General features: G+C 40.3%; 1 protein-coding gene across 1 annotated transcript; it reads right to left on the bottom strand.

Annotated features, from left to right (window-relative positions):
* Nucleotides 1–457: 457 nt before the first annotated feature.
* On the bottom strand, nt 458–8375 carry LOC120512149 (transthyretin). The gene is made up of 4 exons (XM_039730155.1): nt 8193–8375; nt 7275–7414; nt 2646–2781; nt 458–736 (listed from the first exon to the last, which is right to left on the bottom strand). Exons 1-4 carry the CDS (start codon nt 8259–8261, stop codon nt 629–631), a joined length of 453 nt encoding a protein of 150 aa, XP_039586089.1. The 5' UTR covers nt 8262–8375; the 3' UTR covers nt 458–628.
* Between the last annotated feature and the right edge of the window lie 15724 nt (nt 8376–24099).

A 24099-nucleotide genomic window follows, 5' to 3' on the forward strand; every position in this document is an offset into this window, starting at 1 on the left:
TTGAGCAGCCAGCTTTCCTCTTGAGACATCAATGCGTTGAGGTTTACCTGAAGTTTTAAGCAAAGGTACACAGATTTTAACTCTTTCAGCCCTCTGGTCATACTTATTTCAATGGTTTCTGCATTGTTTGTTCTGCTGCTAGGTATTCAGAATTTCACCTATTCACCCTGTGACCTGGTTTGATAGTGGGACCATATTTTCTGTGTGTAAACTTGTAGTAGCACAGATGACTTTCTTGTTTTGAGCACATTTATTTGGTAATTTTTTCAAGGTAACACAACTATATGAATTTCCTGTTTTGAGCCAATGTATTTGGTGAGACTTCTTTAAGGCAGTGGAGGAAGATAACAAAACCAAATCAAGTGTTATCCCGTGAGTGCTTTTCAGATGTCCTTTGCACTTTAATGCAAATCATAATATTTTAGAGAACAATAACATTCCCCTAATTGAGTCAAAATTGTTTTAAAGAAGTAATATTTTATTGACTTGTCTGAAGTTTGCCAGGTTACAAAATGGAAAAAAACCCAACTAATGTAGCAAAAAGTTATGCATTAGCAGTAGGAAAAACCTTCCCCCTAAAAGCCTATGATAGTTCTAGTGGAGGAAAGTGTGAAAAGACAGTACATGTTTATTCCTGGGGATCAGTGACAACAGCAGTGGTTGAGTAGGAGAAAGGGCTGAGGAGAGCGGCGATGGTGTAGTGGCGGTGACCGGAATCGTTAGCAGTGAACACCACCTGGAAAAGGGAAAACTCGTGGTCATAATAAAAAATATACAGCCAAAGCTACCTTAGTAACAACTAGCAAGCCCACCCCACTTCGTCTGCAGAGCACTTTGCTGGTTCTCTTCAACGCTTTTACCCTTCTGAAGGGGAATGTTTCCCGTTACTTTGTGATTGCCAAGGACTGAGGTATTTGTGCAATTTGGGCCGAGGTCCACAGAGAGCCTCAGCTGTGGTGTAGAGGGATGGAAATACCTGAGCCAGGCAAACTGCTTTGTGATGTGGAATAGGAGGGTAAGGGGGAGGTATCTCAAATGACCAGTAAGAAAGGCAGGGGTGAAATTCCACCCAGGGAATTTCAATACAACCCCAGTGTGACGTGGCCAAACAAGGCAGGCAGCTGGAGCCCAAAGCTATTTTCTGTACTTCAGTGCCCCCTCCTGTTTTTAGGACCACTGCTGATGGGTCAGTTTTTGCATTAAGAACTGAGAGGCTAGACTTGCCAGAACAAGGAGAGACCATTTCCCTAGGACAATTCAAATCTTCTGCTCTTCAAATTAGTCCAATGGGACTTGGGACACACAATTCCCAGGAAAGTATTGTCACCTGGGTTAAATTCCAGCTTTCTTTAGCCTACTGTGTGATCTATTTTCTACACCATGAGACACTTTCTATAAGTGGTCTAGAGAGTTCTATCCTATGACCAAATTCTAAGCTGCTGGGGCATGAGGACTGTAGGCTTCAGTTACCCTGTACACAGTCAGTCCCTGAACTCTTCCCAGCCTAGCTTGCTGGCCTGTAGGCTGTTATACCAAGGAAAAGCTCCTTCAGCCTGGCTGGAACAATCTCAGTCAGGCAGTTTTAAGCACCTTCTGAGATGTAGCCCTTACAACTTTCAGACATTCAAATGGTTAGGGAATACTTTTGAGGTTTCTTTTTTTGACCTAAATCACCCGAACAGCACCTCAGACTTTATGGACTTGGGACTTAGTAACTTGTTTTAGTCTTCCACTAGAGCTCCATGAACCTGTGGTGTGAAATGTTCTACACCAGCACCAGTACCTGTTCCAGACTACTTAAATTGGGGAAACTTAAATTTAATGACAGATTAAGACTGAAGAATTTAAACAGATTTTTGGATGTGCTAAGTAAATGCAGTAGAATAGAGTACACAATAAATCAGTGTAGCACTGAAAGCAAAGGGAGAGACAGGACATTATCACATTTCTGGACTGCTTGTGAAATTTGAATATCAACAAAATAGTCAATTTTCCTTTCCCACTATGGTTATTTCTTTACTTTTTTTTTTTATACCTTCTTCATTTTTTAGTTGTATATTTTGGTACTGAACATCATTTAAAAAAAGGCACACCAGAAAGAATTGGTTTTTTCCTGTAATTACATGTCATATTAAAATTCAGGGATTTTCATGTGGTTGATATGGGGGGAAATAGTTCTGATTTAAGCATAGCTTATTTCCTATAAAATTAGGGTTTCCAAATCTCTCCATTCCTTCAGCACCAGTAAAAGCAGACTCTTTTTTTTTTGTTTTGTTTTGTTTTGTTTTGGTTTTGTTTTGTTTGGTTTGGGGTTTTTTTTTGTTTTTTCCTTGTTTGTTTGTATAAACACTGTCTACTATTGCATAATGTAGCTCTTTTCAAGCAAGATTCCCTACTGGTATGAGTGGGTGAATGGGCACAGATACACTTTGGAAGAGCTGTGTCAGCATTTGCAGGGAAGTTGGCTTCTCCCTGTGGCTTAGCTGGATATTTACTGCCTCCATTTGCCCAGTGCTGTGTGGCAGTGAACCACTTCACTGAGTGTTGCTGCTCCTTCAGTATTAAAGGGCTGTGTTTGCTTTTTCCAGCTGATGCCACTACACAGGGATGTGTACAGGTTATCAAGGATATTTGCCACTACTCACATCAGCGTATTCATGGAATGCAGAAAGCCCGAGCGCCTTCCAGTACGAGCTGGTTTCAAACTTCACCATGTACTTTCCCTCTACAAACTGTTCTTCTGTCGTGAGATCATGAATCTCTCCATACTCTGTGGTCTTCCTGTAATGATTAAATATCTATATAAATATTTTATACTATCATTTAGATGCTAAACAGAAACAGTCAGTGTGGAATATTAAATAGCAAGAGGTGCCAAATTCTACATTGAACAGCCTAATAAGCTGAAATAATTCCTTCCCTCTGTGTAGTGTATGTTTCCATGCACTGCAGAGTCTGCCATTGCTACCAACTCACCCATATATATCACAAATCAAAGCTGGCTGGTTTAAGGTCCCTCTTTTAGCATCATGTTTAACTTGTACCCAATGTCCTCTGGAACCAAAGGTTACTGTGTTAGGAGAAGGAATGTCATGATGAGAGGCAAGATGCCAAATCTAAAAATAAAACTAAGGACAGAAGAGAAATTTTGTTGGAAAATTATTTTGTATTCTAGTTATTAGCACTGAAGCTCTGGAATTTATTCTTATACAATGATGTGATTTCATGTGACTCTTAATGGTAATGTCTTGAAAAAACAATTTAGCATAATAAGATTTTAATAATTTGAATTACAATGCCTTGGTCAAAGAGCAGGGGCCTCTTCCACTGGGTACCATATAAATGAGCAATAGGAATTCCCAGCTCAGAGCTTATGTGCTCAGCTCAGAAAAAAAAACTGTGGCTGAAGAAACTCCAGTAGCAAGAAGGAATTATAGCTGGCACTGCACCCTATTTGTTTGAAAAAGAGGCTTTTCAAACTTTGTATGACAGCTGTTTAAATATTTACATACTTAGATCCTAAACCCCATTTATCTCTTTCCCCTCCTTTTACTTAGTTTCTGATTTTTTAACCTTTTGTGTTTGTTTGTTTTTGTTTGGGTCCTTTTCTGCTGAAAATATTTATTTGATATTTATAGCACTTCATAATCACATGATTTAGTAGAAGGAAAAATGAAGAAAGCCTTGACTGGGAGAAGTAGTGGAATTTTTCTGTCTTATGGCAAGGAGTAATTGCCTTGACAGAAAACAAACTTGAGGAGGATGAGTGGAAGTGGAGAAATCAGTGGCATGCTGCTTATCTGGGACAGGATCACTTGTGCTGTTGGGCTTTTCTTTCCCAGTCCCTTTCTCTTCCTTCACCTTATTTGTAATCTTTGGTTAATGGTGGTAAATAAAAAAAGGCTGAATGACAGAGCTTTTGCTTAAATTAAGAGGTAGCAGGATTAAAAATTCCATGCTAATTTTCATTTTTCTTATTTTCAAGACTGACAAAATCTCACTGGTCCAATACTAGTGTATTAGAGTGTATCCAGGGCAGACCAAAGCTGCAGAGAATCAAAGTCCTATTTGAAACAAGTATCACAGTCAGTTTGTAAAGTGTATGCATCTGATTTCTTTTAGTTTAATTAGTAATTCCTGGTTTGATCTATATTGCTTTAATAAAAGAAGAAAAAATTAATTTGTGAGTGTCCTTGAAGCTGTGAAACAGAATTACCGAGATCCTGCAGAAAAGAGAAGTTAGCAATCCATGTACTTCTGCCTAAAATCTGGATTGTCTAGACAAGCAATTAAAAGGAAAAATGGTGTCTGCCTCAAAATCTTCATTCAGAAAAACAAATTAGTTTTAGTTTGAGAAAAGCATGGATGGAGCCGGAATGGTGCTTTCCCTAAGGGTACTGCTCCAGAGTATCAGATGTTAACCATCCAGACCAGCTGGGAAACTGGAAACAAGAGCTCACTTGAAAAGGCATGCCCACTACCAGAAGTTAATGGCACTTTCTTTATTTTAATTATTAAGTGGTAGCCATTCAAAGCAACTGGTCTCACAAGGAAACCCTTCAGCATTACTGCTGCACTGACAGCCAACAGGACAGTGTGTGATTCAGAGCCTGGAGGGGATTAGCACAAGGCAGAGGATGCTCAGCATTCAGCACTAGTAGCAAAATGCTGTGATTTCTTCTGAACAGCACTTGTATTTCTGTCTGAGTGGGGTACTAAATATAACATGGTTCCTTATTTTTAACAGGATGTGGACTGCCAGCGTCTGCTGTAAGATGGGCAGTTAAATTAAAAAGCTGTGCTTTTCCAGTAAAGTTACTACAATGCCAGCCCATACTGCAGTCCCGATCCTCTCTTTGACTGTCTGGACCTTAGTTGTATATTGTGGTCAGGTTAAATCTACACTGTCTTTACAATGATGTTTATGAACTCTTAGGACATACTGCACTGAGATAAACTGTGCTCTCGGATGCAGACTGATGAGGAAATATGTCAGGAAAACTAGCTCTTTGGAGTTAAAAAAAAAAAGGAGGGTTGGTGGTCACATGAAAACTGTGTTCACTGACTGCAACTCTTGAACCACATGATCAGACCTAGATTTCAAAAAACTTGTGAGGAGTGAGAAGATCAAAGCTAGTCATGGAAGGAGCTCATATAGAATCTGAATCACATGTTCTGTGCCCTAAAACCTTCCCCGGTATGTCTTAGCTCAAGTTATCTCTTGCATATTTTTAGCTAGAGTAATTTTGAAATAAGCCTCTTAATAAAGTCAGCTCCTACTATTCTAACTCCCCCACTACCCCTTAAACACCATTACTCAAATTCAACAGTTGCTAAATACATTTGCTTAATTCCATGAAGTGTGTGTGCAAAGTAAACATAAGAAAACAAAATGGTAAAAACATAACTACAACAGACATTTGTACAAAATGTAACTTTCCTGTATGTATCTGCTAGGTATTGTAACTTCAAAATGTTATTCACCTGACAGGAGTATTTACAGATTGTGTTCCTGGATTCATTCATGTTTTCAGCTGTTTTAACACAGGGAAATTCCGGCTTCCCCAAAAGAATAAAGTTGTAATTGCATATGAAAAGTTGGTTTAAACAACTGTCATCACCTAAAGTCAATGGTATCACTGAAAGCAGCCTTGGTTATGATACAAGTCAAGCAAAATGTCAAAATCTTTATCTGCAATAAAAGTTGTGGTTTAATGTTCATTCACTGCCATCCCCCAGCAAAATGGTTCTCACTTGCCTATGGTTAATCTTCTCAATTTATGTTTAAGAAGGTATGATTTGATTTTCTTAAGTGTACTAACCTAAAGTGTCATCAGAAGTTGTAGTCTAATAACTACAGGATTTGTCTCCATGGGCTTGTTGAGAGCAGGGTTGCAAACTGAACAAGAAAACACTATTATGCCCCAGAAGTGAGGCATTTAATAATGTCATTACATTTCTCTTATTCTTCTGTAAATTTTATTTTGTATTAACTGTTAAACAGTACTTGATGAAACATTTGAAATAATTTGGTTTTCTAATAATGAAAGGAATGCTCACTAGGCATAAGATGTTATCCTTGTCTTTGCTTTCCTTGAAAAAAAATGTGTCACTTTTCTTGGAGTTTTTCTGTTCATTAAAGCGTATAAATCCATTTTAGGAGTCATTTATTCATAGGTTAACACTCAGCACTTGGGAGTGGATTTGTTTGTTTTTTCAGACTTGTAAACTTTATTGCTATTCTTCAATGGGTAAAAAGCATTTTTTGGTTTTCATTATATACAAAGAAACCATTCAGATGTAGAGAAAGTTATCTCTCTTTACAGTCTTCTTCTCTGGAGCTTTCTTTTTTATTTTTCCCTGCTGCTCATGTGTAAATCATGCTATAAAAAATCCTAGTAAAAAACAGTTAAATGTACAGTTGACTCCTGTCCATTCTTGTGCTTATCATTCTGTGCTTGAATATTCTGCTGCTACTGGAGACTTCTCTTGAGTTATTTAAAAATCTGATTCAACAATTTTTTGCAATGAAAGTTAAATGTCTAAATACCTCAGCTACTTGAATTTTAGTAAATTGTGTTCTTCTGTTACTCATACACCTGTCACAGACTGAAGGTATTATTGTCTGACCCTCTGTGATGTCCTACAGTATTTGTAAGGATGTTAGGTACTGTTAGGTATGTTAGGTATTGGTCTGTCATTCTAGAAAAAGAGAGCTAGAGAAATGGCCTCAAACTGCTGAGATTTTGCTTCTGTGTTGTGTTACAATAGAACTCTTAAAAACTTTCTGGTCAAGGAGTTTCTTCCAACCAGCACATTTGGTACACAAAAGATGAATAATGCAATTATTATTTACATGTGTGCAGACAAAACTTACAGAGAAGATTTTGTATGTGACTGCTGCAAATAGAGCTCTATATCCATTGCATATGAAGATAGGTTAGTCTGGATTATCTACAAAATGCTGGTAAATAGGCTTTTTTTTTCTTTCTATAGAAAGGAAAGATAATATTGAAGCTAGGAGAAAAAATAAGTATCAAAAGTAGTCCCTTACAAAGATAAGATGAGCATCTGAACATATTTTTGCAATTAACATTTCAGTCACAGGTAATTTCCACTTAAATCGAATGGATTTGAGATCAGAATTCATGTGCTGATAGCGTGGCACGTATCAGAAAACATATTTCTGTTTTGATCAGAACTCCATTCCTTTAACTCCTCAATTGCTTGCCCAAGGCACCTTGAAAATGGCTCTAGAAGACCACACAACTTACCCAACAGCAAAGTCCTGCCAGCTTCCATCTTCAGCCTGTTTAAAAACTTTAACATTTACGTCAGATGCAGGGCTTCCTCTGACTGCATCCAGCACTTTCACCATAAGAGGGCATTTGGAATCAACAGAGCCATGGGAGACCTTGGGGAAAGGAGGAGAAGTTGTGTAGGAACTGTTCACCAAGCCTGCAAAAACCTCCTCACAAAGAACAGATAGATTCTAATTGAAGAATTACTATTCACTTAGAAGCAAATTCTCTGCAAATGATATTCAAAACTAATTTCCAAACATCTATTTCTTAAGCAGAATATCTTAGAGCTTTATACTGATACTTTATTACACACACACACAGATTGCTTGATCAATATTTAAAGTTGCTCTGAATGGCTATAGGAAAATGGTATAATGTTATACCTTTATAATATGATCACAAATATGAAAGTAGCAAATTCTTTTAAGTGCAGACAAATTATGTAATCTAGGCAAACCAACAAAGAAATACATATGACACCCTAATGCTGAAAGAATATCCCTCTCTTAGGCTTCATTACATTATAAGGAATCCTCAGTCATACCTCAAAAATATTTTTTAGTGCTTTAGAGAAGCACTTATTTGGTGAAGCTGCCTCTTTTTTGAGATATGGGATGTGAGTCATGATCAGATAGAAACAAAACAAAATAAAAGGTCACATCACCTAGATCCCTGACCCTTCCATAATACCTTAAAATAGGTGGGTAAATGACAAGACAAGAAAAAGGTTTTGAAAATTCTGAAGAATACTATAAAAAAAACCCCAGAAATAGCATTCTGACAAAGCCCAATGGTTACAGAATTTCATGAATGAGGAAGATGCTAGTCATCTAGAAAATCTAGATTATCATTATTGTAATGATTGAGTTTGAAAACAAAGAAACTCACCAGTGGTGCAGCTTCAGAGAAAAATACCAGTCCAGCTAAGAAAACAAAAAGCACAGACTGAAAGGCCATTCTGCTTGCTGTTAGTGAGCCTTGGTGCCAGCAGCCAGGAGCTGAGGGGATTTAGGATTTTTATAGCCAATCCAACAACAAAACAGGCTGCTTATTGGGTGCCCATATGACTCCAAAACTGCTGATTCTGATTATTTGCTTAGTAAATAGGCCAATCCTAGAGTCAGTCCATTGCTTCATGGCACTGCCATTGAAGTCAATGGAAGGACTGCAGGATCACTAGAGAAAAGAAAATAAGTAACGGACACAAACATGACCCTTGCCTGGGGAGATTACACTCATAGAAAGCCCTCCACAAAATAACACAAATGACCTTTGTTTGCCCAGAAATCCAACTAGTTCTAGGAGAATTTCTCTATCTTGCCCTCAGGTTGTGCATGATAATGCCCCAATGCTTCCTCTGCATCTGCCCCATGTTTCTTCTCTGTATACTCAGTGCTTTCTGAGGATCTGATGCAGACTCAGTACATGGGTGATGGAGTTTGTTCATTGTTGGCCCAAGCAGTGCTGGATTCCCAATCAGTCTCCCTGCTTGTTGGAAAGGAGCAATGTCTCTGTTTTGAGACACAACTTAGATGGGATCTGACACAATCTGTCACCCGCCAGAAGTTTGTGATGATTAATCTTGCCCAACCTTCAGGTTGACACTGAGGTTTCCTCTTAGTCACTGGGAAAAGACCTCTAGAGAGGTGTCCCCCTGGGAGCTAAAGGTCTCAGAAAGATGAAATGAGTCCCCTCTTGCACCATGTACCCCAGAAGGAGCCAGCAAAGACTGGTAGCTTTTGTTAACATCTGGCTAAGGTTCCAGTTGCCAAACATTTATTATACTGGGACCATTATTATTACATGTACATTTGTACATTCTACATTTGCAAGTGTACAAATGTACATTTCAGAGGTTTTTCAGGGGTGGACTTAGCCCCAGCGTAAGCTGGGAGAAGACACCTGAGGGAGTTGGCATGGTATAGCTGGTTTTGTTCAGCTGCATCACATAAACTGTCCATACTGTACCTTGTGCTAGTTGAGAGACAAAGAAACTGCCCTGTTTAGCACTTCTTTTCCCCCCATGTCCTAAACAACCCTGAATCTACACTTTTCAGGAGCTGGCACTCATTTTTTACTGATTTCACAGTATTCTAACAAAAAGCAGTTTTCTTGAATAGGATTATGATGGAAGTCTTGGAGATAAATCATGGGTGGTATTTTCCAGAGACTTTCATGCCTTCAGGCTGCCTTAGGCAGTTTTTCTCTCTAGGCAAAGTTGATTTTTGAGAAAAAATCTATAGTACAGTAATCTCCTGCACTGGGATCAAAGTGCCCTTTGTCCTTACAGCAAAGCAGGCTGATACGTAGGTTACATTCTCCACACATTTTGCTTGCATGTAAAAGTCAGTGCAAGGTGCCCAGCAGTAACAAACCATGCTGCAATATAATGCTTGAGGGTTGTATTTAAATCTAAGAAAGTTAAATGCTGCTCCTAGATCTGTGCAACAACATATTACCTCATTATTTTTTCTCATTATTTGTGAATATTTCTCTGAAGCAATGAAGCTTTGTATGTCTGGAAGAGAAATGATCTGTATTCTAGGGCAAGTAGATTGTCCTGTGTTTTGTTGTCAGCTGTTCTGCAAGGAGATAACGCCAAGGAGTTAATTATATTGGCACTTGTCTGCATGAGAAATTGCTCTCCTATGGGACAATTACTTAAAAAAATTTTCTTCTAGGTTTTCCTGCAAAGTAGCAGTTTCTCAAAAATCAGGTCTACAGGGATAGTACATTTCAGCTGTCCATATTATTTTGCTTCCCTCTTTTATTACATTGATTGACCTTTTGGCAGACATTTCTTAGAGTGAATAATGAACATGAAAAATTCTTACCCCAATATGATTTTTTTTTCCTTGTCCTTTATTTGCTGGTTTTTTCAGCTCTCGACATCCAATACACAACCTAGACAGGGATTCTTTGTCTACTAGTAGGGACACCAGTTTGAATGGAAATTAGACTTTGTGTGTTTGTGAATCTCCATTCACAGATTTTTCACACAACTAGATAATTTCTATAAGTTTAAGATATAGGTGGACTTAGTGAGATGGCAAAAAAAGAGTATCTCTGATCATGAAGCATCCAGAATTTATAGAAAATTCTATTAAAATCCATGCGAACTAATTTAAAATTACTATAGCCTAGTGAAAGCAATGCTAGGTTGATCTTCCCCTTTCCATTGTCAGCCTCAACTTAGTACCACAATGTGGTAATATTTTCCATAAAATGCATGTGAAGGCTCAGAGATTTGGAACAGCTGGTCGAGAAGGATGGTTCTCCCTTGGTAGAGAATCAAAACACTATTGTGGGAGGGAAAAGGAGAAAGAGGATGGATAACTGCTGAGCATCCAGCAGGTGCTGATTGACTATTGTCTGTCTCTTGTTAAATGTTCTTAAACATTTTCTGTGCAACGGGATTCTGAAACTTATATATTGAATAGCTTATTCCAGAGAAAAAATAAGAGAAGGTGAAATGAAAAGTGGCTGAGCTCTGAAATGAAAGTGGGGCTGGCAAACTCTAGGCCTTCTGAAGGAGGAGGGAAGCTGACATGAAGAGCTGGAAAGAGAGCAGCTCCCAGAGATTGCTAGCAGGATACATGCCCCAGGAAAAGTTGTGCCACACAGAGCCTTAGCACAGAGCAGTAGCATAAATGCCCTTTTGTAAGAAAGGAGTAAACTGAGTTACTGAAAACTCAACAGAAAGAGATATTTAGAAATCCTGGTGTGGAAGAAGCTGTAGGGTAACATAGCTAAAGCAGAGGTAGTATGAGGATATATAGTGCAAGCATCTGGGATCTAGGGAAGTCATGAGACCTAGAAGAAGGGGTGCTCACCCAGCACACAGGGTTATTAGGGTGCTGGAGAAGAGAATGACCGAGAGTCCCTGGTGTACCCACTTACCTCAGCCTTCCTTATGGAAGCCAACAAGTGTGAGACCCCCCGTCATGGGAAAAATTACATAATCTTCAAATATGCGAATGCTTTGAGGCTTATCTGAATTCCAAATCAATTGAAGTTCATCTCTGAAGAATTAGGATTAATACTTATTTCTAATGAAAGTGTGTTCCCTGCTTGGAAGCATTACAGTGTTCAGGTCAAGAGCAAACATGTCCTATGGCTAATACTCTTGTTTATGTCAAGGATTTTTCCCACTATGCTATGGTATTTTTCTCTTTCTTCTATGTAGTCTCACACACTTAGGCTTGCTTTACACAGATAATCTCCTTATTCTCTGCAGTGTTCCCTTCTATTTGACTTTATTTAGAAAGCCAATTGCTTCTACATAGCAAAATGCTCAGACAGGCTGGAATACCTGACTTTGACCATAAAAACCTGTAAGCTTCTCCTGTGACATTGGAATGAAAGGGCCTGATAGATTGTAAGCCATTCAGTAATCTGGATAGAATCCCCAAACTCCCCGTTTGAAGAATTAATGAATTCCTGGGTTCTGAAAAATCCTTTCTTTAATATGGAGACCTGAATGTGACACCTTTTTTCACTTCTCTGGAGTAACATTCCAGGGGGACTTACAGGAAAATACCTGAGATTTACCTCTTAAAGGAGTTCACCTAAATTTTCTAGGTGAAAGAAGAGTCAAGAATTCTGTGAGTTTTACTTCAGGTGTCTGTCAGCTCAGTTGCTGTGGCAGAACTCTGGCACTTAAGGAGAGTGCTCAATGCAGTAACTGCTTGAAGCCAGTGCGAAATCTTCTGTTGCTTTCACTACTTGCTAATTACATAACATTCCCTCTCTCTGCAAAGCCACGGATAATGCTTTTCTAATTAATAAATGTGCTCAGGGAGGTTCATGTTTGAGCTTGATTTTCAATCTGTAAAGAATAGTATTAAAAATTGTGGCATTCCAGGTATGTGTGGTGTTTGCATGTTTATCAGTCTTTTTCATTTTCATTTTTGCTGAGGAGTACATCTGTATTTTGAGTTTTAATGGTCATTTCAGATTTTCAGAGGACTAACACCGTCTAGTTATTTGGAAGTAAGGAAATACTACCGATCTTATGCAGAAAAAGAAGAAAAACATCCTTATTTTGTATCCTAAATAAAATTCAGTTACTTCAAAAGTGAGGAGATGGATACTGTTAGCAAACAATTTTGAAGACAGATGGTTGGGTTGGTCTTGAGGTATAAAATCACAGGGTTTTTTTATAATTTCCAAGGTTGTGTCCGAGAAGTATCCTGGGACATAGCTCAAAGTCCAAAAAAAGAAACATATAAATAGATGATTCTTGCTTTAGGGCATTTGTAATGTATGAATTCACCTGGCACCTGCTCATCTCAGCAGGCCCTGAAGTGTTTAAACTCCAAGGTCACTGGGCACTGATAATTTCTTCTCCATCAGCTACCCCTATAGATCTTGTGATCTCTCAAAAACAAACTTCTGTTATTCAACTTTAATATGTATTCATGTCTACATACTAATCTATCAGTCTAGACAAGTGATTTAAAAAAACCCTCTAATTCAGTTTGTGCACAAAGCTAACTAAATATCCTTGTGCCAGACTTAATATTTCCTGTGTTTGAAAGATGCTGGAACTTGCCATGTTTTTAAAAAACAATGTTTTTAAGGTCAATCTACTTATTAGTAAAATGATTAGGTGGTTTATATTTTAAATTTAGCTTTTGTGCCATACTTACAGGAAGATCAATGTTTTTAAAGGTCAATCTACTTATTAGTAAAATGATTAGGTGGTTTATATTTTAAATTTAGCTTTTGTGCCATACTTACAGGAAGACAGACACAATAAATCTACAGCATGATGCAAATGTTTCAATAGCAAAAAGAAACCTTAACACAGGTCACTATTTTCCCGGGGTCTTGGCTAGGCTCTTTTGGGAGTGTATTATATTTTTAAGTGAATTTCCATCAATTATCCATTTGTTCTCAGTGGACTGCAGATATCAAATGATTAATTAAAGCAGACATGACAATCAAAATCTTCCTCTAGCAATAATGACCAAAAGAGGTTCTGTAGAGTTAAATTATAATCTTTTCTTAGGTTATATATATTTGCTAAGCTCTTGCAGCTATGTACTTTGTTCATCATCTTGCTGTTTAAGATTGTAAAATGCTGAGTCTAGGGCACTTCATTCTGGTACCTAAATACAAATACATGTGAGGAAATGCCTGTTTTTCCATCACGCAAGGCCATCTTAGCAGGGTTTTGAAAAGCTTCTGCAAATTTGCACAGGGCCAAATTATCCATTGGTTAATGTCTTTTGAATTACTCAAGTCTCTGTTTAGTGGAAATCATTGTAGATCACCACATAGGCTCACCTGGATGCAGTTTCCCTGTGAACAATGGCCGGTGTGCCTGTGGGTGCTTTTGCACTCTGTCATGTGTCCTGAGCCATGCAGACCACATCTCCCTCCTGCCCATCTGTCCCACCTTGTAATAAGATCCCCATCTGTCCTGTAATAAAATCCCCTGGGCATGTTGTTGAGTGGGAAGTTACCAAGTGACAGTGACACATTTGTGCCTTTCTTTTTATTAATTGAACTGGTGCCTGCTTCCTGCCAAAAGCTCTGAGGAAATGCTGTACTAATCATTTTATCTCATAAACAGAGTTCCTGTATCCACCACAGGCTTCACTGAATGTTGGCATCAGCTTCCAAGCACATTTACCAATGCCACAGTGACAAAAACCAATGACTGCGTCATGAAAATGAATCTGAGAGGAAACAGCCTTGTATCTTGTAAGGGATAAAAAGAAAAAGGTATTTCAAAAGGTAAGGGACAGAACAGATCGTGACCCTATGTACAATGCATTAATAACATCTGTCCTTCTTTTTTTTTTTTTTTTTGGTTCTTATTCAGATTTTAAAGACAAGAATAGGGTATACTGCAGCATTTCTGGGAGAAAAGCCTAAGGGCTAGACACTTTTGTAATGTAGAACCAGCAAAAGAAAAGTGTTAATAGGTATTTTAGGCAAGGCACTGGTTGTAGATTTTTTTACCTTTCTGAGCCAAAAGCTCTTGCTAGCTCTGCCTGTAGCAGATGTGAAAGCTAGCTCTGTGATCCAGGTAGGAAATATTGGGTGAAGGCATACTAAACAAAACAGGAGTAGCTTTGAGGTAGTGCTTCTCAGCATGTTACCCATTACCCTGAGCTGCACAGACAAAAATGATTCACACACTTTGAAATGCAGTGGGGAACGCGAGTCAACAGGAGATTAACTGGCTGTTACTCCTTGGTATATTGTAAAGGAAAAATCTTGCTTGTGTATGTAAATTCACAAACTCTCCAGGATGCTTTCTACACGAACTGCTGTGTGCCTTACACAGTGGCAAACACAGGTTGCTGCTGAAATGGATGAACAAAGGCAATGTGTGTATATTTTTCCATGATCAAGCCTCTGTGGTTGTATCCCCCTTTACCTACTACCAGCCAAGCTGGGAGACTGAATTCCAATCACGTAACAGATATATGCTCAGGTTTGTAGAATGCAAGGCTGTAATAAGTCAATGCAACACTTGCTGCAGATGAAAATAGCAATTTCTTTTCTCACTATCTCTGAACAAGGTTCAGAACACCTCCTGTACCAGAAAAAGAAAATAAATATCAGCTGAGCCTACAGCTTAGCTGTATCTATGACTCTTGTGCCACTGTTCTAGATCTACAGTCGCAGCTGTTACAGAATCTGCTTTTTGCAGTTAAAGTGCATTTTATTCCTGCATTGTGTTTGTGTATATTCTTTCTGGGGAGCCTTTAGCTTCTCCTCCTTGGCCTGCATAGTATATAGGCCCGCACATACCACTGCTGAGAAACTTTTCAGTATCTGGACTGTTCACAAATTTTTCTGCATTTGTCAATAATTGTAGCAAAGCAGAGGCTGTTGTGTCTTTAAGACAAACTCAAGCAGAACAACCACCATCTTATTCAAGAGACCTCTCTGTGTTGTGCAGTTTGTAGTGTCCAGGTGGTCCAGTAGCTGCTTTACAGCAGCCAGTTGTGTCCCTGCTAGAGTTAGAAAAAATTATTATTGCCTGTACTCAAGTCCAAGAGGAACTAATTTTGAGCTCCTGATTCCCAACAGCTTGCTTTGCAAACCTGGAATCCACATAGTAATTTTAAACATTTAAAAAAAATCCACTCTTCAAGTGGAGTGATCCACAGTGCTGGATGAGTATGGAGCTATCAGGGAATTATTCCTACTCCTCACTCTCGTGAGGTGTGGAGGTCAAGTATGAATTGTCATTGCTGTGTTGCTCTTTTAGCAGAAGTTCCCAGACCAGACCACTCCTGTTCCTTGTACCCCAGCCTTCATGCAGAGCTGATCTGGGAGCCACATCTGATCCTGAGGGCCAGGTAGTGCCGTCTCTGTTGGTAGGGCAGCACTCTGGTCCCTTCACTAATACACGAAGCAGTGCACAGCATCCCATGTCTTCCTGAAAGTGCATCACAGCCCATAACATTGGAGCCACTGGAAACCAGCTTAGGGAAATAGGCACTGGTAAATGAAATTCATTTAATCCCCTTCATCTCTCTGATTTTCTCCTCTAAGCGTGAGTCAAAAGAATTTTAATCCCTCTCATGTAGGCCGGAGAAGGCATGGAGGCCAGCAGTTTGTCCACACCCAGCAGAACTGTTGCCACTCTTTATGTTCTCATTCTGCCTTAGCAAACTCTCAAGTATGGCCAAATAGACAAGCCCTTAGAATTGCTTTGATGCTTCAAAAGGCTTTGAAAGGTCAGACCAAAATCCTTACCCACACTTGCTAACTAGCATTCTCCCTCAACAGAGGACAAAAGACCCATGCACTCTGAATGATTTTCTTTATTCTGCTCTCCTTCTTGCAATTTAAAAGATTGCCTCTGTCCTCAGTACTGGACTTCACAACACTGTTGGCTACTGCTTTGTACCGATGATTTCCAATGAGCTTGACATCATTAGCTATTGAACTCCTGGTGACAAGGAATAAAGTAAAAAAGCAAATTTTAGCTTTTTCTTTAAAGATGATAGTCAGCAAGTAGGTGCTTTAGTCTTTGAAAAGTGATGAAAGAAGCATAGCTTGAGGTGGGAAAAACCAGCAAATATCTCCAGCTCATGACTGTTATCTGGGGAGTATTTGACTATAGACAGAACTGTAGATCTTTTATTAGTATCAGCTTGATGAGTCTATTGACGTTTCTCTACAAAGTACAGAAAGTCACATGAAAAGAGGAACACATACTAATTTTGCTCTTTCTTTGTGCTATTATGTGAGGAAGGCTGCAAATAGCAGAAGTGTGTAATTGCTAGTCACACTCCTTTCTGTTGAGCAATTTGTCTTTTTTTTTTTACACCCAGGGTTGCCATGCAGAAGCTGGGGAGATCTCAGTGCAGGAAAGCACTGACTTATACATGGCTTATGAAACTTTTTACCTCCTCTGCCTGAAGTGCAAGCAAAACTGTGTGCTGCATACATCCAGCTGGCTTGTTGATGGTGGAGCTACTTCCTGCACAAGTCCATAAGTGCTCTTGTAACATCTACCAGCACAGGTGTAATTGCCTTGAGAAATATCCCCTGGGCTCTTTTGAAAGCCAGACCTCTTCTGGCTGCTCCTTGCACATAGCCACCCAAAACAGCAAAGAGGTAACAGAGTGCCCTATTCTGCTCTTCCTCTTTGCCTGCTGAACAACTCTTTCCTGATGGTCACAGTCCCATGGCCCATGGCATGGTACCCAGCAGCCATGGAGCTCTTCAGGCCCCTTGGACAGACCCCTGCCACTGTGTTTTGTCTTAAAGACACAACAGGAATGAAGAACTCCAGCAACCTGGAGCAGAGCCATGCTGTGGTACAAAGCGCCTCTCTTAAACAGGGTGCATGGGTCTGCACAGGCAGGTCTTGGCTGCTCAGTTTCAGAGCAAAACACTACTGTAAAAACAAAACAAGCAAAAAAAAGCCATGTCCTTGGCTGAAGATAAACACAGCAAAGCAAATTCAATCCTTTTAAAATGTAAATATTAATTTAAACTTTAATTTTAACAGCACCCTTGGGTCTGTTGCCCTTTGGCTGGAATACCTCCCCTCTCTCCTCACTACTGGGATGGGAGCCCATCCTTTCCACAGTACAGAGAACAAATTGCTCAAGGTGGGAGGAAGCTGTCGTCGTAGGAGTCTTGTCTCTGGGACAAGACACATGCAAAGGAAAAGGCATCCATGTTGGACTATGGGAAGAATCTGCTGAATACCAAGCAGACCACACAGTCTCACCAGGCACTCCAAGATGTGGCTGAGCCTGGTTGTTAGGCAGCTTTTAGCATGTCTTTGAGCTGTCTCTCTGTCCCAGACTCACAGCAGCACTGCAAAAGATGATGCCATATCTGACTGCTCAACTCTGTAGGCAAGAAGCACAGGAAAAGAAAAAAGGTGAGGAAAAGAAGGAAAAAAAAGGTAAGAAGGAGATGGAAAGAAGAGGATAAAAAGAGTGTGGTGGCAGGCACTTAAATTTACCTCTTTTCTGATGTTTATGAAAATAAGAGGCCTCAGGTATCTTGCCACTCTGTTGGGTGCAAAATGTCTCAAAGGACGGACAATGAGGTCCAGTGGCTCTGGGAAGAGATCACTGCTAAAGATTACCACCCTCCTGCACCTCTCCTGAGCATCTCTGTGACACTGTAGATCTCCCAAAAATATGATGATTGCTGTTTGACCCAGCAGTTAAGAATAATTTCCACTGCAGCAGTTTTGGCCCAACAGTCCCTTCTTCCACATCCCCTCTTCTGAAGATGTATGATGTTAATGGAGTTTGTGGACAAGTGTGTCTGGATTAGTCTTGTGTTTCTGTGAGTAAAATTTGTTAATTCTTATAAACAATGTTATTTGCCCAACTGAACTATTCTTTGGGCCACTTGAACTTCAGGTGTCTGTACTTATATTGTGCTGAAAGGCACAATTCCCAGTAGCTGGGAAACCTGTTGTGCCTGCTCAGAGAGGGATCTTTTTTCATCTCTGCCCAGCAAAGAGAGGAATTTTAAGTCAACCTGGCTTTCCATCCTCAGTTTGTAATTCCGTTGCTAAGTGGCAATGAAAGAAGATTATCGGATCACAGATTAACAGAAACCTCTATTCAGTCCTCGTGTGTAATTATACATTTCAGTTACTTATTTGAGAACTGAGCTTTAGCTTCTGTGCTCCTACCTCAGCCTCACCCCTCCAGAGATTTTTATCCTCAGAGTCTGATCAGGATTCTGATAAACTGGCCTTTCTTTTCCACAATTAGCCTCTGCACCCTGGGGTGGCTCTGCCTGCAAGAGTACCCCGAGGGTCTCTGCTCTCAGGGGGGGTCTCAGAAACTAAAGTCCTGCTCTAGTCTTTTGGAATTATTTATTTTGGGAGAAAGCAGAGAGAGTATATGAAATGGTTTAAAGAGTTCAGACCCACCAGAGGCTACCTATTTGCTTCCTCCACTAATAAATTCCCTGTTTTTATCTCTCTTTTCCAAACTAATATGTTCCACTGTCTCGTCAAAAGTGACCAAGCAGCATCAAAAAGTGGAGGAAGACACAAGCCAGAGTGGCCAAGGTAAATATTAAATGTTAAGAGTGAACCTCTGGCAGAAATTTAGAGTGGGTTTTGAGGGGAACACAGTGGAAAGAGCACAGAAAAACCAGGAAACTGCATATCTGGCTAATGTTGGAATTAGACAGAAAGGGAAGGAGAAGTCTGGAAAGGAGATGTAGTTTGTCAGCTGTGAGAAGGGGTAGTACACAGCATGTACATTCATAGTGCAAGTGTGAGGGGCAAAGGCCTCCTTATGGAGGAAAATTTTTTTTTTATTTTAAGTAGAAAAACTGCACCAGGGAGAACCATGAAGGAACAGGAGAGAGAAGAAGGGCAGAGCTGTGTAGGGATCCATCTCTGTAACTGAGCAGGAGGAAAGAACATGAAATAAGCATTTAACAGGAGCAGGGAAGGGGAATGGTTGAAGGAATCACCTGGAGTAAATTCAAGTAAAAGGAAGAAATGGCATGGAGGGATGGTGAGAAAAAGAGCTGCAAAAACAACAGAAGGGAAGGCTGTGGGCAGGGAGAGAGGATATGCTTTCAGGTGGTGATGGCCCCAGACTGTCATACAAATAAAACACAGAAATAGAAAGCAGCAATGTATAGAAAAGCAAATCTGTTGGCAGTTCAATATACCCACTTTACAGGGGACTGGTATTTTCAAAGTCTTATGCTCAAGTCTCCAAGGAAAGCAGCAACTCAAGAACACACAAGGCTGAAATAATATTTTCTGAGTCTGTCTCTGTGTTTTAAGCTGTAACTGACATTAAACATGTGCTGCCCCTATGCCTACTCAAGGCTGTGTTTCCTGGACATCCTATTTTACAGAACTCTTTGCAAAGGAGACACTGGGTTTTTTTTGTCTCAAATTTTAGATGGAATCAATACACATTCTCCTTTATTTCTGAAGAGCTTGTGTAATTTTCCTGTCAGCCCACTCTGCTGCAGCTTTGCGTGTAATTTCTCTTTGGAGGTAACTGTGCTGTTTCCAAGTAGGACACCTTTTCACTAAGATCAGTTTTAGCTCAGCTACCTCAGGGTAGCCACTGCCTACAGCAGTGGGTCCAAAAATGGATCTCCTCTTGTTGGGATGAATCAGGTGTTGGTTAACATTCACCTTGTGGCTCCTACACCAGAACAGATTTTTCCCCATGTATATTATGGGTCTCCTTCAGACTCAAAGAAGAGAATTGGCAAAGTGCAGGAGGTGTTTGCTGCCCTTGAGGTTTGGGCACAACATCCTGGATGAGGACAGGATGTTACTTCCTTTCTTTCCTTATCCAAATAAATTATAATCTGAGACACAGTGTTTTTGAATTTCAGTCTGAAGAGGTAGCATTGACATCATCATTGCAGCGTCCATGAACCGCTCCAGAATTAAGAGCCTGGAAGAGCTTGCCATGTGGAGATGGTGGAAACCAGAGAAGTGAGCAAGCAGATAAACCAGCTTGTACTTCTGAGCAGTGATATATAACTTGTGATTGCTGACCCCATGAGCAGCAATTATATTTTTTGGGCGAAAAAATATAATTTGTGAAGTATCTGGTAGGGCCCTTTCTTCTGAAGTCATTTTGGAAGAAAGAAAAATACTCTTCAAAAATAGAGAGCATTTTCTTTTCATTCCTACAGACATCCTGCTGATTTTGTGGTTAGTCATCTGCAGTCTAAACTCCAACTTTAACCAGAGTTATCAAACACTAAATTGCTTGTACCTATGAAAAATAAATTACTAGGACTATGTCAGCCTTGCTGTTTGCCAGAGTATTCAGTTATGACAGGATGACTAATTTATCCCTCACCTTGTAATTGCAAATGTTCCCCTATATGACTGATGTGATTTACAGAAACTCCCATTAGAATGACATTTGCCTCTCATGACAGGCTGAGCTCTGCTCACAAGGAAAAGAAATTTCTGGATCCTCTCATGGTGTTCCTGTCATTAAGTTGAAGAAACTACCTAGAGAACCCTGATGAAGCAAACACAACGGTGCCTTCATGGCAAAAAGGATCTAGTCTTGACCCTAGGTCAAGTTTAGTTTCCTCTTACAAATCTTCCAGAATAGTGAGGTGGAAAAAGAAAGAAGCATTGATAAAAGAAAAACTGCTTTTTGTGGAAATACTGTAAAGCGTGGACAGAGAAAAGGGGTGGAAAATATACAGTAGTGCAAAGCACATAATATTTTTCTTTTTCCGAGGGGACCAGGAGATATCCTGTGTGGAGTTGTGCAATATCTTTTATCAACTGCTTCCTAATTTTTGCTGATAAAAAATCAACATCCATAATAGGTGCATTTTTAAAGATGTCACTGATAGGTTGTTCCTTTTGACTTAGAGTGATAGCCATACAGAAACCACCACACAGCGAACTGCAGTGCTGAGATGCTATTTTGTCTCCTCCTGTAGTTTGACTCATCAGCTGTATAAGTCCAGCACAAGGGTAGAAATATCTCAGGTCAAAACTATGAAAAGCTGAGAAGAAAAAGAGTGATGGAAATGGGGATGGCAATGTTGCTCTGGCATTACTTGATGATTTGAGTGCTGATCCTTCAGGGCACTGTTTGTTAGCTGCAGTTCCATTAATCAGGTTGTGTATTGTTTCTCTTTTCTTTACAGCATGCGTCAAAACTTCTGAAAGAAAAATGCTGTAAGGGAGTCCTAAGGGATTTATCTTTTGAGAGCAGGAATGTGCTGCTGGTATGTTGCCAGAGAACCTCTTATTTAAGAGATCAATGACAAACCTGGAAAAAACTCGTTATTATTTGGGAGGGATTTGTCACCTCCATGAAAGGAAGCACTAGAAGAGAGAGCTGTATTCCAGCCCCGGACCTAGTCCTTCGTTCCCATGGGCTTTGCAGAGCCCAGCTGGTCACAGTTTAGTGCCACTGGCGATGTGCTTGTAACCGAACCAAAAACCTTTGAGATGCAACGAGGCCGGAGCGGTCTCAGCGGCAGCGGCGAGCGGTGTGAGGGCAGTTCTGCAGCCGCTCGCTGCCCGTCCCTGGCAGAGCTGTCGCCGTGTCACCCTCCCGCATCCCCGGCAGGCAGGGGACACGCGGTCACGGGCTGCCACCTGCTGGCCTCGGGCGCTGCTCGCCTCCTCCTCCTCGCACCCCCGGGCGTTTTCCTCCGATTCTAGGAAAAATACTTATTCTTCTATTTTTTTTTAATTTTTTTTTTTTTTTTTTGGTTGGTGGTTTTGCTTGGTGGTTTTGTTTCCGAGGCAGTGGGACAGGAGCGTTCCTGCACAGAAGGGCCGATGGAACCCAGGGGTGCACCAGGAAGAGCATGTCCAGCAGGTTGAGGGCGGGGATCTTGCCCCTCTAATCAGCCCTAGTGAGGCCACATCTGAAGTGTTGTGCTCAGTTCTGAGCTCCTCAGTGCAAGAGAGACAAGGAGCTACTGGATAGGGTCCAGCAAGGGTCACAAACATGATTTGGGCTCTGGAGTATCTCTCTTACGAGGAGAGATGTGGGACCTGAACCTGTTTAGGCTAGAGAAGACTGAGAAGGGATCTCGTTAATCCATACAAATATCTTAAAGACAGGTGTCAAGAGGATGGTGCCAGACCCCTTTCAGTCCCAGACACAGGACAAGGAGCAATGGCCATAAAGTAACACTCAAGACTTTTCACCTCAAGATGAGGAGAAACCTCTTTCCATTGAGGGTGGCAGAGTGCTGAACAGGTAGCCAGGAAAATCATGGAGTCTTCGTCTCTGGAGACACTCAAAACCCACTCAGACACATTCCTGTGTCACCTACTCCTGGTCACCACACCTTGGCAGAGGGGTTGGAGTAGATGATCTCCAGAGAGCCTTTACAACACTAAAAATTCTGTAATTCCATGAAGGAAAGATTTAATGGTTCTGCTTTGTGAAATGTGTTACACCTTTGGTGCCTCCTGAGAAGCAGTTGGTCATCTGTTGGTAATAAAGAAAACAAACCAATTCTTTTATTTTCTTTTCACTGACACCAGGAAAAATGTCAGCCATTCCTCTGTTGTTGTGATAAACATGCTTATCTGTGGTGGCAGATAGAGCCAAACATAAAAAAAATCCACCTAAAAATAATTTTGTTACCGAAGTAAACAAAAAAATATATGCTGAAGGCAGATTTCCATTTCCCTTCCCTTTGAAAGCCTGGATTTATTTTCTAATGTCTGCAGACAAACTTAATGCACTTAGATATTGTCAAACTCCAACTCCTCGAAACAAAAAACCACCCATTCTGCTGGATGAGTAGGCGGCACTGTGGAGTATTTCAGTTCCTGTTGATTCTTTAATCTGGCTGTAGAGCACAGCAGGAAAAGGTAGATGTGGGAGAGAAACAGAGGGGTTATCTCAGGGGCAGGGCCTTCCAAAGGAGGCTCTCTCTGAAATGAACCCTGGTGGTACTAATTGCTGATTTATTTGTGGTACAAATTCCTTCCAGTGCAGCAAACATTCCTAACAGAGTATTTCTCCCTAACACACAGCAGATAATTTTGTAAACCCAGACTGAACAGTATGTTCAGCACATTCTCTTCCAGAAACAATTTAAAAAGCAACAGCTTCTCTTCTTCTTCCACAAAATATCATGACACATATTGTGTCACATTGTCCTTTTCTGCTAATCTCAAACTTCAGCTGATGCAGTAAGAGAGCCTCAAATGCTGTTTGCAGCAGAACCTCACTGCTTGGAGGCTTTCTACCTCAAATTATTTTATTGCTCCTCAGACCACATCACATCAAGAACATTTTTGTGCCATTCATGTGCTTCAGAAGTATTCTTCTTTTTCTTTTGTCATAGGTCAGAATACTCCTTCTCAGTGAAAAACCTGAATAAGATATCTGAGAAATAAGTGAAGATACTCTGGGACAGCATCATGTTCTGCCCTTCCCTTTGGATTCTGCACTGTGGATGTAGTGTCCTGGCTCAGTCCCTTCCTTGCCCACCCTCATTCTGCTTGCTGACAGGACAATGTGAGCAGCAGAAAAGGTCTCAACACATTGCAAGTGCTGTTCAGCAACAACTAACACATCCCTGTGTTAGCAACACTGTTCTGGTCATAAATGAAAAGCAGCACCATGTGTTCTCTACGAAGAAAATGAATTCTGTCCCAGCCAAAAGCAGTAGGGTGGGTTGCCAGACTGCACTAAAAATTATTAGTGTGATTTGTAGAAAGGGGATCACACTTAAGGGGTGAGATCTTTGGAAAATTATACACTGGAATGCATCTTATAAGTATGTTGGTGAGTGTCTTCAAAGTTTATGATTTTTTAAACCAGAATGTTAATTTAAATATCTCATTCAA

This window comes from Passer montanus, unplaced genomic scaffold, assembly GCF_014805655.1.
Source record: "Passer montanus isolate IOZ18808 unplaced genomic scaffold, ASM1480565v1 scaffold70, whole genome shotgun sequence".
NCBI classification, from domain to species: Eukaryota; Metazoa; Chordata; class Aves; order Passeriformes; family Passeridae; genus Passer; species Passer montanus.